Source organism: Tauraco erythrolophus, chromosome 22 (genome assembly GCF_009769465.1).
Source record: "Tauraco erythrolophus isolate bTauEry1 chromosome 22, bTauEry1.pri, whole genome shotgun sequence".
NCBI classification, from domain to species: Eukaryota; Metazoa; Chordata; class Aves; order Musophagiformes; family Musophagidae; genus Tauraco; species Tauraco erythrolophus.
Window position 1 is genome coordinate 7,314,390 of NC_141486.1, and position 15,644 is coordinate 7,330,033.

General features: G+C 45.7%; 1 protein-coding gene across 1 annotated transcript; it reads left to right on the forward strand.

The window, feature by feature from the left end:
• Positions 1-3,023: 3,023 nt before the first annotated feature.
• POMT1 (protein O-mannosyltransferase 1) lies at positions 3,024-15,088 on the forward strand. Its single transcript, XM_009979877.2, has 19 exons — positions 3,024-3,196; positions 3,470-3,576; positions 4,151-4,201; positions 4,548-4,694; positions 5,731-5,842; positions 6,564-6,629; positions 7,193-7,286; positions 7,729-7,884; positions 8,483-8,613; positions 8,868-8,963; positions 10,305-10,397; positions 11,361-11,457; positions 11,549-11,641; positions 12,133-12,253; positions 12,517-12,614; positions 13,115-13,228; positions 13,713-13,839; positions 14,503-14,680; positions 14,906-15,088. The coding sequence occupies exons 1-19, from the start codon at positions 3,075-3,077 to the stop codon at positions 15,078-15,080; spliced, it is 2,178 nt and encodes a 725-aa protein (XP_009978179.2). The 5' UTR covers positions 3,024-3,074; the 3' UTR covers positions 15,081-15,088.
• Positions 15,089-15,644: the final 556 nt, after the last annotated feature.

Genomic DNA, 15,644 nt, shown 5'->3' on the forward strand with positions numbered 1-15,644 from the left:
ACGTGTGTCATCAGTTTTTCTATACACAGTGGTTCATGCCCTAGCAGCTGCATTCAGTGCTGCTTTCCTCTCCAGTTCAGCCAGCTTATAACTCTTAATTTAAAAAAAAAAAAAAGAAAAAGTTAGGGAAGAGGGGAAAAAAAAAAAAGGCCCTCCAGTATATTTTTAAATGACAAGTGGAAGGAGCCCAGTCACCAGTGAAACAGGTATAATTGTTGATCTTCCATGATTTGCTCTGGCTCTGCCATGTGGCAGCTGTAGTCGTCAGTAACTCTGAATGTGTTTGCCGCCCATTGACCTCCCAGCGTTTGTGTTCATGCCGAGGCACTCCGTTTAACAGTTTCCTTGCAAGAATGCTGCAAAGCTACAAGCTGCCCTGTGGTTCCTGTGTATTTATAGATATATATTGAGAAATGAGCCTAGCGTTTTTGCTATGTCTCACCTGTTGGCAGGCTTCTATGTTCACTTTCAAGCGAGCACCACTGCATGCTGAGGTCTTGTTCTGTTGCGTTTTGTTAACCTTCTGTTTCGCTTCTGACTGGTTAAGCACAGGTTAATTCCTTGTAGTGTGGGTTATTTTTGACGTACAGCAGCCCAGTTTCCATGTAAGAAAGATGCATTTGTGAGTAAGAACTAATTTACAGCAGGCATCAGGATACTTAGTTGTGGCCCATTGACAGAAAAGGTGCGTTTTACCGAAACAGTGGAACTGCTGATGGTGGACAGACAGCAGCAGTCCAACTGCTTTTTTTGTTATTGTTTATTTTAATCCAAAGACCATCAGGTTTTCCCAGTGGCCATAGACACCGCTTGGGTTTCATGGCTTGCCCCGGTTCCTCAAGATGTCTGCAGTCACAGTCGTGACTGTTTCCCTGGGAATCACAGCAGCAGCAGTGAAGCTCTCATCCTTTAGCATGTCTCGAGGCGTTGTCCTTAGCTGGAATCCTTCCTCTGGGTCTGTATAAATCGCATTTGTTGTTTCTCAAGGGGATATTGTACTCCTTAAAGCTTTTAACCTCATGACCTGTATAGTAAATTTTTTTTTGGCCTTTCCTCTCTTTGTCTTTTCATGTAGACCAGATATTTGAAAGGGCAGACGATGGATAAATGTGTAATGTGCAACCTGTTTATATTTTTTGGAAACTTTTACTTGGACCGGAACTCGAATCACGGAATCACCAGGCCAGTTGCGGCACACTCTTTATTGCCCTTTTTCCTCGTTTCAGTACCTATTGTTTCTCCTTTCAAATATGTGATTGTATTAGCTCTTTCCATATGAAAGAATTCTCCTTATTTAAATAAAAAAAAATAAAAAAATAAAGCAGGTTATGCTTTTCTCAAATTCCTGGATCCCTTGTCTGCTTGTTCCGGTTAAAGAACCGTAGATATGTGGGTTTTTTTGCCCTAGGCGGTGGCCACAGCAGCGGTGCGGGGGCCGTGGCCGTTGCTATGGCAACACGACGGCGCTCTTCCCTTTCCGCGCCCTCAGCACGCCGCGTGCGTGTGGCGTCACGTCCGCCGTGGCGGGCTCGGGGGTGGTGGAGCGCGGGGGTCGCCGTCTCCTCGGGGTCGGGGGTCCCGGTGCTGCAGCCGCCTCCCGCGTGCGGCGGGGCTGGCAGTGCCCCCGCGCCCCCCCTCACCGCCGGAAGGCTCGGGGGGGGCGGGGCGAGGCGCGGTGAGGGGCGCCGCGGCCCGGCCGTGAGGCTGAAGGAGCGGACCGAGGCGCGGCGGGGGCGACCCCGCTGCTCCTGTGAGCCGCCAGGGGAGGGCGGGAGGCAGTCAGGGGTCATGTGCCGCCCCAAAACGACGCTCAGAGGGGGCACAGGGCTGGGTACGGGGGGCTGGTGGAGCCTGTAAACCTGAAGGGTGAAGCCTGGGTGTGGGGTCGGTGGTCCCGCCGCCCCTTCTGGAGCTCAGAAGGGGAACGAGGCCCGGCGGAGCGGTTAGCGGCCCTGCTGCCGCCTCGTAAGGCTCGCGGGGGCGTGCAGAGCATGGCAGAGGGCTGGGTGTATGGGGTCTGGCGGGGGAGCCAACGGTGCGCCCCTGCCCCGGGGTTCAGGGCCTGCCCGCGCAGCGGGGAGAGGCAGAGTCGTCTCCATCAGGGCGCTCCTCGGGGTCCCGGGGCCTGCGCGGCCATGGCGGAGCGCGGGTGATGCCTGCCCTTGGCTGGGTCCTGCGGGTGCGTTCCCAGTGCCGGCGGAGAGTGCAGCTCTGCAAAGGGCTTCTGGAAAGGGCTGTTTCACGCAGCGCTGGTGTTTTGCAGGTAGTGAGGAACAAGGCCGGCGGCACTGCGCTTGCTGGTGGTGATGTGCTTGTGTCCTGCTTTGTTCTCCCCTGATCAAAGCCGTGCAGATGGATTTATTCCAGTAACTTTCAGCTGTATTGAGGTGAGGAGATACAACACTGCTTCCATGCTGCTTTCTGACCGAGCTTTTAGCGGTTCTGCCTGCCTACAGGAGTGAAGAGTTCAATCCTGCTTTCTGCAGTGCTCCCCCCTAGGCTGCGCTAGAGCCCTGCAGCAGCTACGCCTGTGCTTCAAGAGCCAGCTTTTTAAGACAGAGGATGTTTGCGGGTTCTGCCCCCCAAGAAATAAGCTCAGTTTGCAAGGAAGTAACTCTTTTTATTTTTCTGAAAGCTACCTGAGCAGCCTCGTGCCCGAGCATGTGGTTTGCCTGTCACTAGCATTGGAGTTTGGCTGGGAGGTTTGCTTAGCACAAAGTGGAATGTAGGCCTGAATTAAGCTATTGTGTTTCTGCAAAACCAGTGTAAGAATAAGCAAAGTTTCTAGCTTCCTATTGATGACAGAGAACCACACACGTGCAGAAGCAGGACAGATGGAAAGTTAACTGTGTTTGCTAACTTCATTTTTAGAGTTGCTCCTGTAGATAGAGCTGAAAACACGTTAAGTGTGGAAAGTGAGAGAACTTTGGAAGATCAGTTACCGTTACCTGCTTCCAGCAGAAAGTAGCGTTGCGTGCTTTCTGTGAAACAATCCTCAGTGAGTGTTGAGTGAAAGGGTGACTGCTGCTTTTTTGTCTGTTTGTTCTTGGAGGCTCGGAGGGACCTTTGACAGGATGTTGGGATTTCTGAAGAAGCCGGTTGTGGTCACTGCAGAGATAAATGTGAACCTCGTGGCATTGACCGTGATGGGATTAATAAGCCGTCTTTGGGGGCTTTCCTATCCACGGGCTGTAGTGTGAGTAGAATAGTTTATTTTCTACCTGAATCACAGAGACTTTTGGTTTTGAAACATTTGTGAATAAGAACGCAGGAGCGGAAGAGCAGAGCTTGCCTGATGTCAGCCTCTGTTTCCCTAACAGAAATTCCTGAGGGGAAGGGGGCAAAGCCACTGTGCTTTATTGTATTCTTAGCTTATTGCCAACAAATCAGTGTTTCCTGCCTTAGTATCCCTGTAGCCTGCAGGATACTTCCAGTTCGATTTGACGTCTTTTTGCCTCTTGTGTTTCAGTTTTGATGAAGTTTATTATGGCCAATTCGTTTCTCTCTACATGAAGAGGATCTTTTTCGTGGATGACAGTGGCCCACCTTTTGGCCATATGCTGCTAGCGTTGGGAGGTAGGGCGTCTCCTGAAATTGGGAAGTGTCTGTTGCCTGTTGCTGTGGGAGAGGGAAGTGCTGGTTAGAAATGAGTTGTCAGATCCTGTCTGTGAGGAAAAGCACAAGGCAGCTGAGAGATTCCGATGTAGAGAGAATTAGGGTTTCCCTTAGTGTTGTTAGAGTACTGGGGGGTTGATGGAGCCATGTATCCATTATCTGATTGTTATCCAATCCTTTGGGTACAGAGAAAGGTAAGATGCGACCAGCTAGTGACTAGAAATAGTAGGCAACAAGCAGATGTTTCTTGCTGTAGCTGAGATTTGCATGACAAAAAAGTGTCTGCATGGGAGGGATCGATTAAATTGTGACTTTGTCACTGAGAACCTGTTGTTCCCAATTTGTATTCTTCCTGCCTGTGCGCATTATCAAGCAGTGCTGCAGGCAAAACAGTACGAAAAAGGACCCTTTTGGGAAAGAGGGCTTTCACGCGTGGAAAAGCTGTGTGTTTGGGAAATAGTTCCAGGACCAATTTAGCACCAGTTTTTATACTTGTTTTGAGACTGGAAATTCTGAACTGTTGCTTATGTTGTAGGTTACTTAGGAGGATTTGATGGAAACTTCTTATGGAACAGGATTGGAGCTGGTAAGAGGTGATTTTAACTCTCATTCTTTTGAGAAAATAGCAGTATTTCAGCGGCTGAGAGATTTCTTTTGCCTGACTAGTGGAAATATGCTTTATCTGACACCTTCGCTTCTCCTGAATAAGTCTTCTGCAGATCTCTAACCAAAGTTTAAGGCATTAGGATTCCATAGCACAGACTTTTAAAATTGGTTAAAACAATTTAAGCAGTACAAGATGGGCAATAAATTACTAAAAACAGGAGTTAGATTCAACAACTTGTTGTAGTCGTAAGGAGTTCTGTGTTGAACTGCCTTCTGTGCAATTAATAGTTTCCAAATTTGCACATGGCTGTTGTCTCCTGTTCCAGAATATACTGTGAATGTTCCTGTTTGGTCCTTGCGACTCCTGCCAGCGCTGGCTGGTGCTCTCTGTGTGCCTTTAGCATACCAGATTTTGGTGGAACTGCAGTTCTCCCACTGTGCTGCACTTGGAGCTGCTCTCCTAATTCTCTTAGGTAAGATTATTTCCTTGGGCTCCATTCTTCATATGGGGGAAGAAGGGTCTCTTTTCCCCCTGTGAATTTTTAGGGCACATAAAAAGCTGGAATAGCATCTCGCCACAGAAGGCTAACGGTATGTCAGAGGGTGCTTTCAGCCCTGGCCTGGATCAGTCAGTCCCTGCTGAGCTCTCTGGTCCCCTCTGTCCTTAACAGCTCTGCAGCAGGCTGCCATGCTAGCCTGAGGCTTTATGCAAGTTCAGTTCATTATTTAGCGAAGTGGGCAGCCTTAACAGCCTCAGAGAAAGCACATTTCTTGCATCCAAGGAGACCTGTACTGTCTTGCTTAGAAGTTTACAGGATAAGTTACAACATACTGGTTTTTAACAGCAGAGCGACCCTACTTACAGTTAGAGCTCATCAAATTTCTTCCTCTCCAAACTGCAGCAAACCAGTCTGCATCCTTAACACCGTGATTTGACGCTGTCCTGATGTGTATTTCTCAGTTGGTTTTTTGCCTCTGAAGGTCTGCTGGCAGCTGCCTGAAAGGGAAAGAGCCTCTCAACAGCCCTTTAGCAGTCTGATAAGAGAAACCTCTCCTAGCTACCGGCTGCTCTGGTTCTGGCTCAGGGAATCCTGCACAAAGCAGCTCATTGCAGCTCCCTTCCTTGAAGATTTGTCACCGTGCTCATTGCCTGCTGGAGTCGCTGCCTTGACCCTCTTTGCCTTGAGGAGTATCTCTCTGGATTTCCCAGAATTGATTTGCTTTGCCTTTTTAGGCAAGCACAGCACCTTTATCTGCCTCCTGCCAGACTTTACAAGGCGCCTACCTCTTTGTCCTTGGAGACAGTAATGGCCCTGTACTTTGATCCTGCTGGAAGGGCTTTGTCCCTTTAAACCCAACACCTCCCTGTTACAGCCAATAAGATTGCAAATGAATTGGCTGTCCTTAAAGGAACTGGTCCTTCTGTTGGATAATGATGGGATTGTCCAAGGTAGTACTTGTCTGCAGATAAATTTCTCTAATTTTGTGTCTGTCTCTCTTTTCCAACAGAGAACTCGTTAATCACTCAGTCAAGGTTCATGCTCCTGGAATCGATACTGATTTTTTTTACCCTACTTGCAGTTTTGTCCTACCTGAAGTTCTACAATTTGCAAAGGCACAGGTAAAGCTGGATTGTCTCCCATTTTTGGATATTCTTGTGGTGGCTCTTTTTTTGTCACAAACTGTGGGTTTTTTTTCTGTAAGTCACTTCACTGTTCTACAACTCACCTCATCTGTCTGTAAAGCCCAATACTTTGACCTCTCATATGACTTCCCCAGAAGTTTTCTCTTCTGAGTAGTGTTAAAGACTGGTAACAAGGTTGTCTTTTTTATTTTACAATAAAAGTAAAATCCCTTGGGAGCACTCCTTTGCCCCTCCCAGAATTTTTTTGGAAGGTTTCATTCTGTGCATAGAAATACTGATGATAACAGGTCACTTAATGCTCCTTTGTTACTGTTCACAGGTACTGAATTTAGAGATCTTTGTCTCTTTTCTTGTGACTTCCCATGTTCTCTGATCCTTGCAGAGGATAAAGTAATCTTCAGTAAAGTAAAATTATCTTTAAACTGAGCCCAGCAAATGATGTAATACCTTCTTTTATCTGTAGTATCAGAAGGCTGGTGGCATTCAATTTTGCTTTTCAAGATACAGAGAAGTACGTTTAACAACACACCGTAGGTCAGAGCCGAGAGTTGGTGGCATGGAAGGTTCAGAATACCTGAATAAAGTGAGGAATAGCAAGTCCAGCAAGTTTTTTTCAAGTTAAATTACCTGAATTCAGGATCCTAAGATGCTGCCCAGATCCCACCATAACATCCTTTCCTTTGTCTTTTTATTTAAGTTTCTTCTCTGGGAGCTGGTGGTTTTGGCTTCTGTTGACTGGAGTAGCTTGTTCTTGTGCAGTTGGGTAAGTGATGACGTCTTCTTTGGTTTAGTAAGCTGGCTTTTCTGCCTGCCATCTGAGGTATCAGTGGGGCTTTGGATTTTCAAGACTGATTCTTGGTGCTGTTCCGAGCAGACATCTCCATGGCTTTTTAGTGAGTTCGATTGTTTCTACAGAGAGGATGTCAATTCACAGTGGGCAGTACCAGGCATGAGAGGGTACTGTCCTGGGAAGAACAAAATGCATTTCTCAGATGGCTTTATGTTACAAATTAACATCTGCATTTCACCCCTCCCTCCTAGTCGCCTCAAGCTTCAGTAAGTCTGAATTTAGGGACTTTGTGATCTGCCACCTTGGTATCAAGAAGGTTCTCTGTCACTGCAGTTACTTCATGTAATTGGCAAACAAATGATAACTTCTGGTGTCCGCCTTGAAGCTTATTTATGTTATTGTGCCAAAGTTGTCATGGATCTAAGTCCTTGGACTTTATTGCGACCTGTTCAAGAGAAAGTTTGACTGTTTATGTCTTGTGTTAGGTAATTGTTTAGTTTTTAACTGTGGTCATGTTTTATGCGCTTTCTTCTCAGAGTGAAATATATGGGCCTGTTTACCTATATGCTGCTCTTGGCCATCGCAGGGCTGCACTTCTGGCACATGATAGGAGACCAGAAATTTTCAAATGTAGGTAGCACAACATGCAAAATGTATTATTTAGAACTTTTCAGTACAGGAGCCAGCCAAACCCACAGATAACGATGCTGTCTGTAGATGGTTTTTGTACTAAAATTCCTTGTCGTTGTCTGCGTGTCATAGAACAGTTTCCCACTTATGTTGCTGGGGAAGATGGAGCTAAATTTAAGAAAAACATGTGCATGACTGCCTTTTCTGCTCTTATCCATGTCTTGGTGATTTGTGGCTCAAAACCTATACTGTTTCACATACCTCCTGCTAGCTCCAGTTCAAATCCTCAGTAGAAGTTATCCAGCTGTCCACGAAGTTACAGCTAAATGAGGGTGGTTGGGGAAACTTAGAAAAGACAAACCGAACAAGCCGAGCGCACTGGTATTTTTAATGTTTTTAATATCTGGAGCATGAAATCAGTGAGTTTCGTGTGTTCTTCTAGGTTTCCTTGATGTGCCATTTTCTAGCTAGAGGACTGGCCCTTGTCATCATCCCAGTGGCAATGTACCTGTCCTTCTTCTATGTTCACTTGACTTTGCTGTATCGCTCTGGGCCTCATGACCAGATTATGACAAGTGCTTTCCAAGCCAGCTTAGAGGTAAAGGAAATGTGGTCATGAAACTGATTTATTAGGGGACAAGAGGGTGAAATCTGTCTTGTGTTCACTGTTAGAAGAAAGGTGTGCAATCTTGTTCCTTTGATCCCACATATTTGTTCTTTTTATGTCATTTAACTACTTTGCTGTTGTAGTACTGCTTTAAGTTGAAGCAATAATGACTGAAATCCTAGTAACAGATTAAAAGCTTTTCCCAGTGAACCAAGAACAATATATTCACTCTTCTGCTGAAGATTTGTCCGTTCCTACAGGAAACTCCACAGAAGTAGATATAGTTCTGAACTCTTAAGTGTCTACAGGATGACAGTATGATTTTCTGCAGAAGGATACTTAGTCTGTCTTATAGAACAGCACGGCTTTAGGGATATTCCCTAAGACCCTGAAGTCTTTCAGGCATTGGTGTATTTAGTATCTGCTGATTATAGTGCTGTAAGACTTGATCTTTGTAGATAGAACCAAATGAGAAGGTGTCGTGCTAAGATATTGCTATGTTAAAGTGACAGGTGACTCTTAATAGGATTCAAACAGCCTCTGGGTTGTTTCTTCTTCTTTCCTCTTACCTTATCGTTATCCTTCTCAGGGTGGGCTGGCTCGAATCACTCAGGGTCAGCCCTTAGAGGTGGCCTACGGCTCTCAGATTACTCTGCGGAACGTGTTGGGCAAGCCCATGCAGTGTTGGCTCCATTCTCACACGAATACTTATCCCATCAGGTGAGGAATCTGGTTGGGTCCGTATGTTAGGATGAAAGTATGCTCTGGTTCTTTACCTGCCAGTCACAGGTATCTCAGTTTGGGTCTTGGCAAATCTCTTTGTTAATCCTTCAGAGCACATTGCAGATGCACAGATTCTCTGTGCTCTGTAGGAATGGAGCCAGTGATCTGGTGCTGGTTTGTATTGCTGTGACTCTGTTGAGCACAGAGATGTTCTGTTACACACACGTGGATTTTTTTAACCTTCTGTACAGGTATGAGAATGGCCGAGGTAGTTCCCATCAACAGCAGGTGACCTGTTATCCCTTCAAGGATGTAAACAACTGGTGGATTGTCAAAGATCCTGGAATGTGAGTATGCAAGAGATTTAAATGTCAAGCATAGCTTTTATACACTTCTAAAACCTAAACAGGGCATAGCTTGGGCTGGACATAACTATTCTCTGCTTATAGACATAGAGGCCACGTGTGATCCTGAGCAAGTAATTTCAGCTGCAGAGCTGGTAAGGGTGGCTCTTTGCAGAGTCCTCCTCAATATGGTAGAAGCATTATTGAGAAGTCTGAAATTTTGTCTGAACTGCTCCTGCCAGAATGTGAGCTGTGCACAAGGGGAACTTTTAAGACTCATGAGACTGGTGGGAACTCTTCAGGTGCTTTGCATGAAAGTGAAGTTCTGCTTTTTGAAGTGTGTGAGCCATGGCATTAGAGTGCCTTGATGAGTTTTATCAAACTTGAATGAGTCTCAGAAGACAGTAGAAATCACTTCTGCAGAATAAGTATTTCTTGGTATTTAAAGTGTGGGATGACCTGTAGAATCCGCCACATTGGGAGGGATTCCAAGTGGGTGCCTGTGCCTGAGAGGCCTGGTTTGTGCTGAAGTGTTTTGTTGTTGTAACTGTCAGTGGAGAGCAGGACTCTCTGTTCTTGTAGTTTTGCCAGTAAAAGCTGTTGTGTGACATCATTTCATACTGATCAAAAAGTTGCTTTTGTAGTTTTCTTATGTTGCTCTGGGGACTGTATAAAGAGTCTTACCAGAAAGACTGTGTGCCATTATAAATCGTATCCACATTGGGAAAGTTTGTCCGTAGTGCAAACCTTTCAAGTGGGAACTCAACAGAACCACAGAAACCCAATATCTTCTTAAAATTCTTCAGAACTCAAGACTCCTACGCGCCCTGAAAGATGTGAAGTCTTTCTGTAGAACAGTAAAATACAGGTAGCAGTTAGGTGAGCAGCAGCGCTCTCCCTTGCCAAGGCATGCCTTAGCCCTGTCCAGAAGCAAGATGAGAGTTCGATCTTCATGGTGGAGATAGCCATCAATCTCTCTTATAATTCTGCCAAAAGCGACATCGGTTGTGGTACCAACACCCGTCAGATGTCACTGAGGCACTTACTCATTTAACAGAAGCCACCCGACAGCTGTGTGGTGGGAATAATCTGAACTCGCTCCTGACTGACCTGGATTCAGACCACAACCTAACGCTATCCCATTGCCCATCCTCTGAGTCATTCTGCCCTTGACTCACCTTTGCCTTGATGAGCTTTGTTTCCATTCTGGTACAATCTATAGATTGCTCTAATTTCTCATCTGTCCCTGCCTGCAGCTCCTTGACCTAACAGTTTGGTCATGACAAGGTTGCATTATATAGAAAGGAGAATGTAACCACTTCCTTTTGGGTGTCACTCCACCAGGCAGCAGCTGGTGGTGAGTAACCCACCCCGTCCTGTCAGGCACGGACACATCGTGCAGCTGGTCCATGGCATCACGACTCGGTACCTCAACACGTAAGTCCCTCCCTCGTTCTGCTTTGTTGTCTCTCAGAATAACTCTTCAGAGGCTGAAGCACAGTAACTCTTGCATTTGGATACGCTCTAAACTGCCTGTTATTCGTGGGATTTGTAAAATGGTGGGTCTGGGAAGGACCTCATGGTGTTTTACCTAAGCCTGTGTCCCAGAGAAAGAATGCTGTATCCTTATTTATTTTTTGCAGTTGCCTTGGCAGTGGGATTTGATACTAATCACAAACTGTTCTGTGGCTGCTGGCTGTTTCTGGTCTTCTCTTGTAGTGGCCTTTGCGGGGCTAGTGGTGGTTTCACCTATGCTCTCAGTTCATAATAGTTCTGCAGATTCCTAAATACATAGTCCCCTTGATCAGTCTTCCTCCTTGCCCCTTCACTGCCTCCGCTCCAGACAGGTGCAGGTATTTAGTATTTTGTGTCACTGTTAACCCAGTCAGCTCCACTGACTTGGATGGCATCTGCTCTGAAAGTTAGGAATGTTGGAGAATCCAGTGTGCTGTGGCCGGTTGCCGCGGACACTTGTCTGTTTCGCAAAGACTGCAGTATGAAATTGCCTCCTGACTGCTTCCCAAAGGGCGTTTACATGTGCTTGAATATCACTCAGATTAGGAAGGGGGTCGTTCTGATCCTGGGTCTTTGCTATATCCCTTCCAAACCTAATTTGTTCATTATTGGAAACTCCAGTGAACAGCGTTTCTGTTTGTCACAATCAGTGCTTGTTCTTCAGCCTGGCATAGAAGGCATCTGCACTGGCTTCCTCTGAGCCTGTTCCTGGCAGCTCTTGGTAGTGGGGAGTGTTCTCTTGCAGAGTAAACACTGCAATCTGTATAAATGAGTTATTTCTTGCTTTATTAATCTGGTCTAAGCCAATTCAATACCTTTCCAGGTTTGCGTTTTATATGAATGTGGGGAATGGTGTTGGAGGATCTTCCTTTACTTGTCTTCTAGGCATGATGTTGCTGCCCCTCTTAGCCCCCACTCCCAAGAAGTTTCCTGCTATATTGATTATAACATCTCCATGCCAGCACAGAACCTTTGGAGAGTGGTGAGTGGTCAAAGGGAAGGGTGGAGCTCATCATGTTCCAGCAGAAACAGCTGAGACAAAACGACAATCAGAAGACATCTTTCTGTTGTAGGAAATTGTAAATCGGGAGTCTGACACAGATGTGTGGAAGACAATTCTGTCAGAAGTGAGATTTGTTCACGTGAACACCTCTGCAGTGCTGAAGGCAAGTGGATTTATGTTTATTTGCCTATAGCTTTTGCTCCATGCAGTTCTTGTAATCTCATAAACTACTAATCTCTCTGCTCCAAAATGCCTAAACCACTAAAACAAATACGTAAATAAAAGGAAACAATAAACTTGCTCAATGTGATAAAAAAGCAGCATGTGTTTCAGGTAGGCATACTCACACTTTATTGCTTTTCAGCATGCAGAGCTGGCCTGCTTCTTAGGAGGTTGTGGCCACTGTGTGCAACTGGGCCTCAGATGCTGCCTCAGAAAGTGGTGCTGAGTCTGTGTGCATGTGACAGCAGCTGGAATAGTTAAGGATCTCCTCACAGAGTTTGCCAGCACTTTGTGGCTGTAGCATTTGTTGAGACAGTATTGCGTGGTGACTCTTCCCTTGCTGTCATCTGCTGCTCAGGCAGGGCCTAGGAGCTTCTGTCCTGAAGGTCAAATGGGCAGGACTGTAAGTTTACAGTCATCTTTCACTTTCAGCTCAGTGGAGCATCTTTACCCGAGTGGGGATACCGGCAGCTGGAGGTGGTTGGTGAGAAGCTGTCCAAAGGCTACCACCAGAGCATGGTGTGGAATGTGGAAGAGCACAGATACGGGAAAAGTATGTCTCAGCCATGTTCTTGAAGCAGATTTCTGTGACTGGGGGAGGCTTCATGTTGATGGGAAGGTGGTAGTGTGTGTTCAGGAGGCTCTGGCTCTGTCAGAATCCTCAAAAATCCCCTTAAAGTGCTCTTGCAGTTGGACTATGTTTTAGAGAAGGGCTTCTGGGAGTGTGGGGAGCCAGGGGTGTATCGTGTGCTCTCTCCTCTTTCTAACTTTCTACCTGTTGCATATTCTTTTCTGAGCTATGCTGTTTTCTCCCAGGCCAAGAGCAAAAAGAGAGGGAAGTGGAACTCCACTCTCCCACTCAGATGGACATAAGTAAAAACCTCAGCTTCATGGCAAAGTTCATGGAATTGCAGGTGTGTCTTGTTATTCCCTTCATCTTTCCTTCTGCGGCAGAGCTGGAACCTGAGTGTTTTTTGCAGACTCTGACAATTCATTTTTTATTCCTTGCTGACAGAGTAGTTTGATTTTCTCACTGAGAAATAAAAATTCTGAATGCACTTAGAAGGGCATTAGAGACCTGTGCTATTCAGTAACGAATACCCGAGTGATTGTATGAAAAAAGACGGGGGGGGGCGGACACGGACTACCGTTGGGCACCTGGAAGCTGCTGAAACTGAACAGTCAGTAGTGGTGATGCCCCTTACTAACACTGCAGAAATTCCCTAAGGAAGGAATGTTATATAAGAACAAAATAAAACCATTCTATTGATCAGTATCCAGTATGAGATATGCAAAAGCTTTCTCCGCTCCTGGGTTAAGAACTTACCATCTCACATCTGGAGCTGTTCACCCCATGCCTGCTATCCCACTTACTGGTCCAGTTCTGAAAGGCTTTTGTTGACTTTTTTCCTAGTGGAAAATACTCACGTTAAAAAATGAAGACACGGAACATAAGTACAGCTCCTCTGCTCTTGACTGGATCACAATGGACACAAATATTGCCTACTGGCTCCACCCGACCTCTGGTGTAAGTATAAGAGGTAGAAGCAGACATGAACCTGGTGAAGAAAGCAGACTTTGGGTCAGGTGTGAGCTCCACAAGTGTGAGTGAGAGCAGGGCTGCAGTTCCAGCCAAGGAGCTGCTCCGGGATGGATCCTTCCTGTATGAAGAATATATTTTCCCTGAGGGTTGGGGTTTGTTTCAGCATGTGATACAGCTTTGACAGTTGCTTTTAATTAAATCATACCTTGGTGCCCTTTTTTTTGGTAAACTGCAGTTTATAGTTCCCATTATTGATTACACTTAGAAACATCTTTTTAATGCCTTACATTACAAAAGAGTCTTGAAGCAGCAACGTTTCTCAGCTTGCTTTGTTCCAGAAAATACCAGGTTACTAGCCAGGCACATGCTGAAGTTTAATTTAGCAAGTCTCTGTAGGTAATATTTAAACTTAGCTAAAAGAACTGCAGCACGTTCCTGCTTCTGGCTTAGACTATCTCCTATCCTGCAGGCCCAGATCCACCTCCTTGGGAATGTTGTCACCTGGGCTTCAGCCAACATTGCTGCTCTGGTCTACATGTGTCTGACCCTGTGGTACTTGATACGACGAAGAAGAAAAATTTACGACATTCCTGAAGGTCTTGATTCCATTGTGTGTGTGGCAAGGAGGGGTGGTTGTCACTTGTTCTGTTGCAATTTAACAGCCCCAAAGTCACATTTTTCCACCTTGGCTAGGCTAGCACTTTTTCCCTACCCACTAGCCCTGAAGTTTTTATTAGGGGCACACAAACATCTAGAGTAGCCCTTGAAGACACTGATTATAGTCATTGCAATATGACCTTTACCTTATGAGACAATATAGTAGCCAGCATAATATTTATTTGAATCACTTCCTGCATGTAAGAAATGCCCAGGCATCAGATTTGGATTCTACGGAGCCATTTTGTGATGATTTAGAAGAGGTAGGTACTGGCTGTGTGGGGAGGGGTTTATTTGAGACATGTTGGTTCCCACAGAGGTGCCATCTCCTCCCTGTGGCCAGGTGGTTTCATGCTGCCCTCTCTGGCAGTACCTTTTGTTGTCACGCTCTGAAGCCATTTCATCAGTAATCTGTCTTGATGGGTACTTCATAAAAGTGTAACAAAATTTAACCATTCGCCTCACTTGAGCGTGGTCAAGTTCTTAGCACAAACTGGAGAGCCTGGGGAAAAACTCAAACCATGCAAGTAGGCAACCTCCTAGAGACCTGGGGTTTCCAAGGACAGTGCTTTGAGATGGTATCTGTCTCCTGTCTCCTGCAGATGCATGGCAGCTGTGGGTATCAGCCGGGGGCATCTGTGGTGGAGGCTGGGCTGTGAATTACCTGCCCTTCTTCCTGCTGGAGAAAACACTTTTCCTGTACCACTACCTGCCTGCCCTCACATTCCAGATCCTCCTGATTCCCATCGTGTTACAGCATCTCAGCGATCATCTCTGCAGGTATTTGGTTTTAACAGGTAGATAGCCAAGAGAAGTGACAGTTCTTTTCTCCAGGGTTGTCACCTTGGCAAGCTGCTGCAGGGAAAGCAGTGTTTTTTTTCCAGCAGTGGTCGTACTTTGGTATTTGCCTGTAGAAAAGATGGGCCGTATTTGGGTCTTCCTTTTGGATGAAGCGTTGAGCCGGCCTTGATGTAACTTGAATGCTCTTTCCCTCTCTCGTGCCAGATCTCTGCTTCTCAAGAGCATGTTTAGTGCATCGATTGTAGCCTGGTTTTCGTCAGTTTACCTTGTCTACTGCACCTTCAGCCCTGTGACCTATGGGCAGCCCTCACTCTCTGTTACTGAACTCAAGGACTTGCGCTGGAAGGACAGCTGGAACATCCTTATCCGAAAACAGTAACTATTACACTCTTGTTACAGGCAAAAGGAAACTCCTTTTATGCAAAGCCAAGAATTTATTGTTAGTGTAATTGAAATCTTAACAGTCTGATCAAATAACTGATAGTAGTCCAGATCTAATTATTACAGGAAAAGAAAATAAAAGAATACTGTTACAGAAAAGGTCTCAATAGTAATCTCACTGTTATGAGCATAATTCCCAATTTTTACCCCTGTTACACTCACCCTTCCACTGCCCCTTGAGGCCCGATAGTTGCAGACTTCAGCCAACAGCATCCCACATCATCTGTGGGGAAGAGCCCTCTGCAAGGATTTCTTCTTCCTCTTTCCTGGAGTACGTTGTTAATGGTTTCTTCCTTCTTGCACTACATTGCACTTAGGACTATTGTATTTCTAGCACCTTGGTCTGCAATTCTGTTAAAAACAGTTACTATAACTGGATATTCTCCAACATTTTGGATACTTTTCTGTTTTCTTTGTTACTCCTGAAAATTGGGTTTACCCAGCTCCAAAGTTCATACATCTTTAACTATCAGAACTCAGCCCTGCAGCCTTCAGCATCATC

Bases quoted from the DNA above. Each gene is read 5' to 3' on its own strand.
- POMT1 (XM_009979877.2), top strand. From the start codon at position 3,075: ATGTTGGGATTTCTGAAGAAGCCGGTTGTGGTCACTGCAGAGATAAAT. The intron at 3,197-3,469 runs GTGAGTAGAATA...CTTGTGTTTCAG, and splicing joins TCCTATCCACGGGCTGTAGT to TTTTGATGAAGTTTATTATG. The intron at 11,642-12,132 runs GCAAGTGGATTT...TTTCACTTTCAG, and splicing joins ACACCTCTGCAGTGCTGAAG to CTCAGTGGAGCATCTTTACC.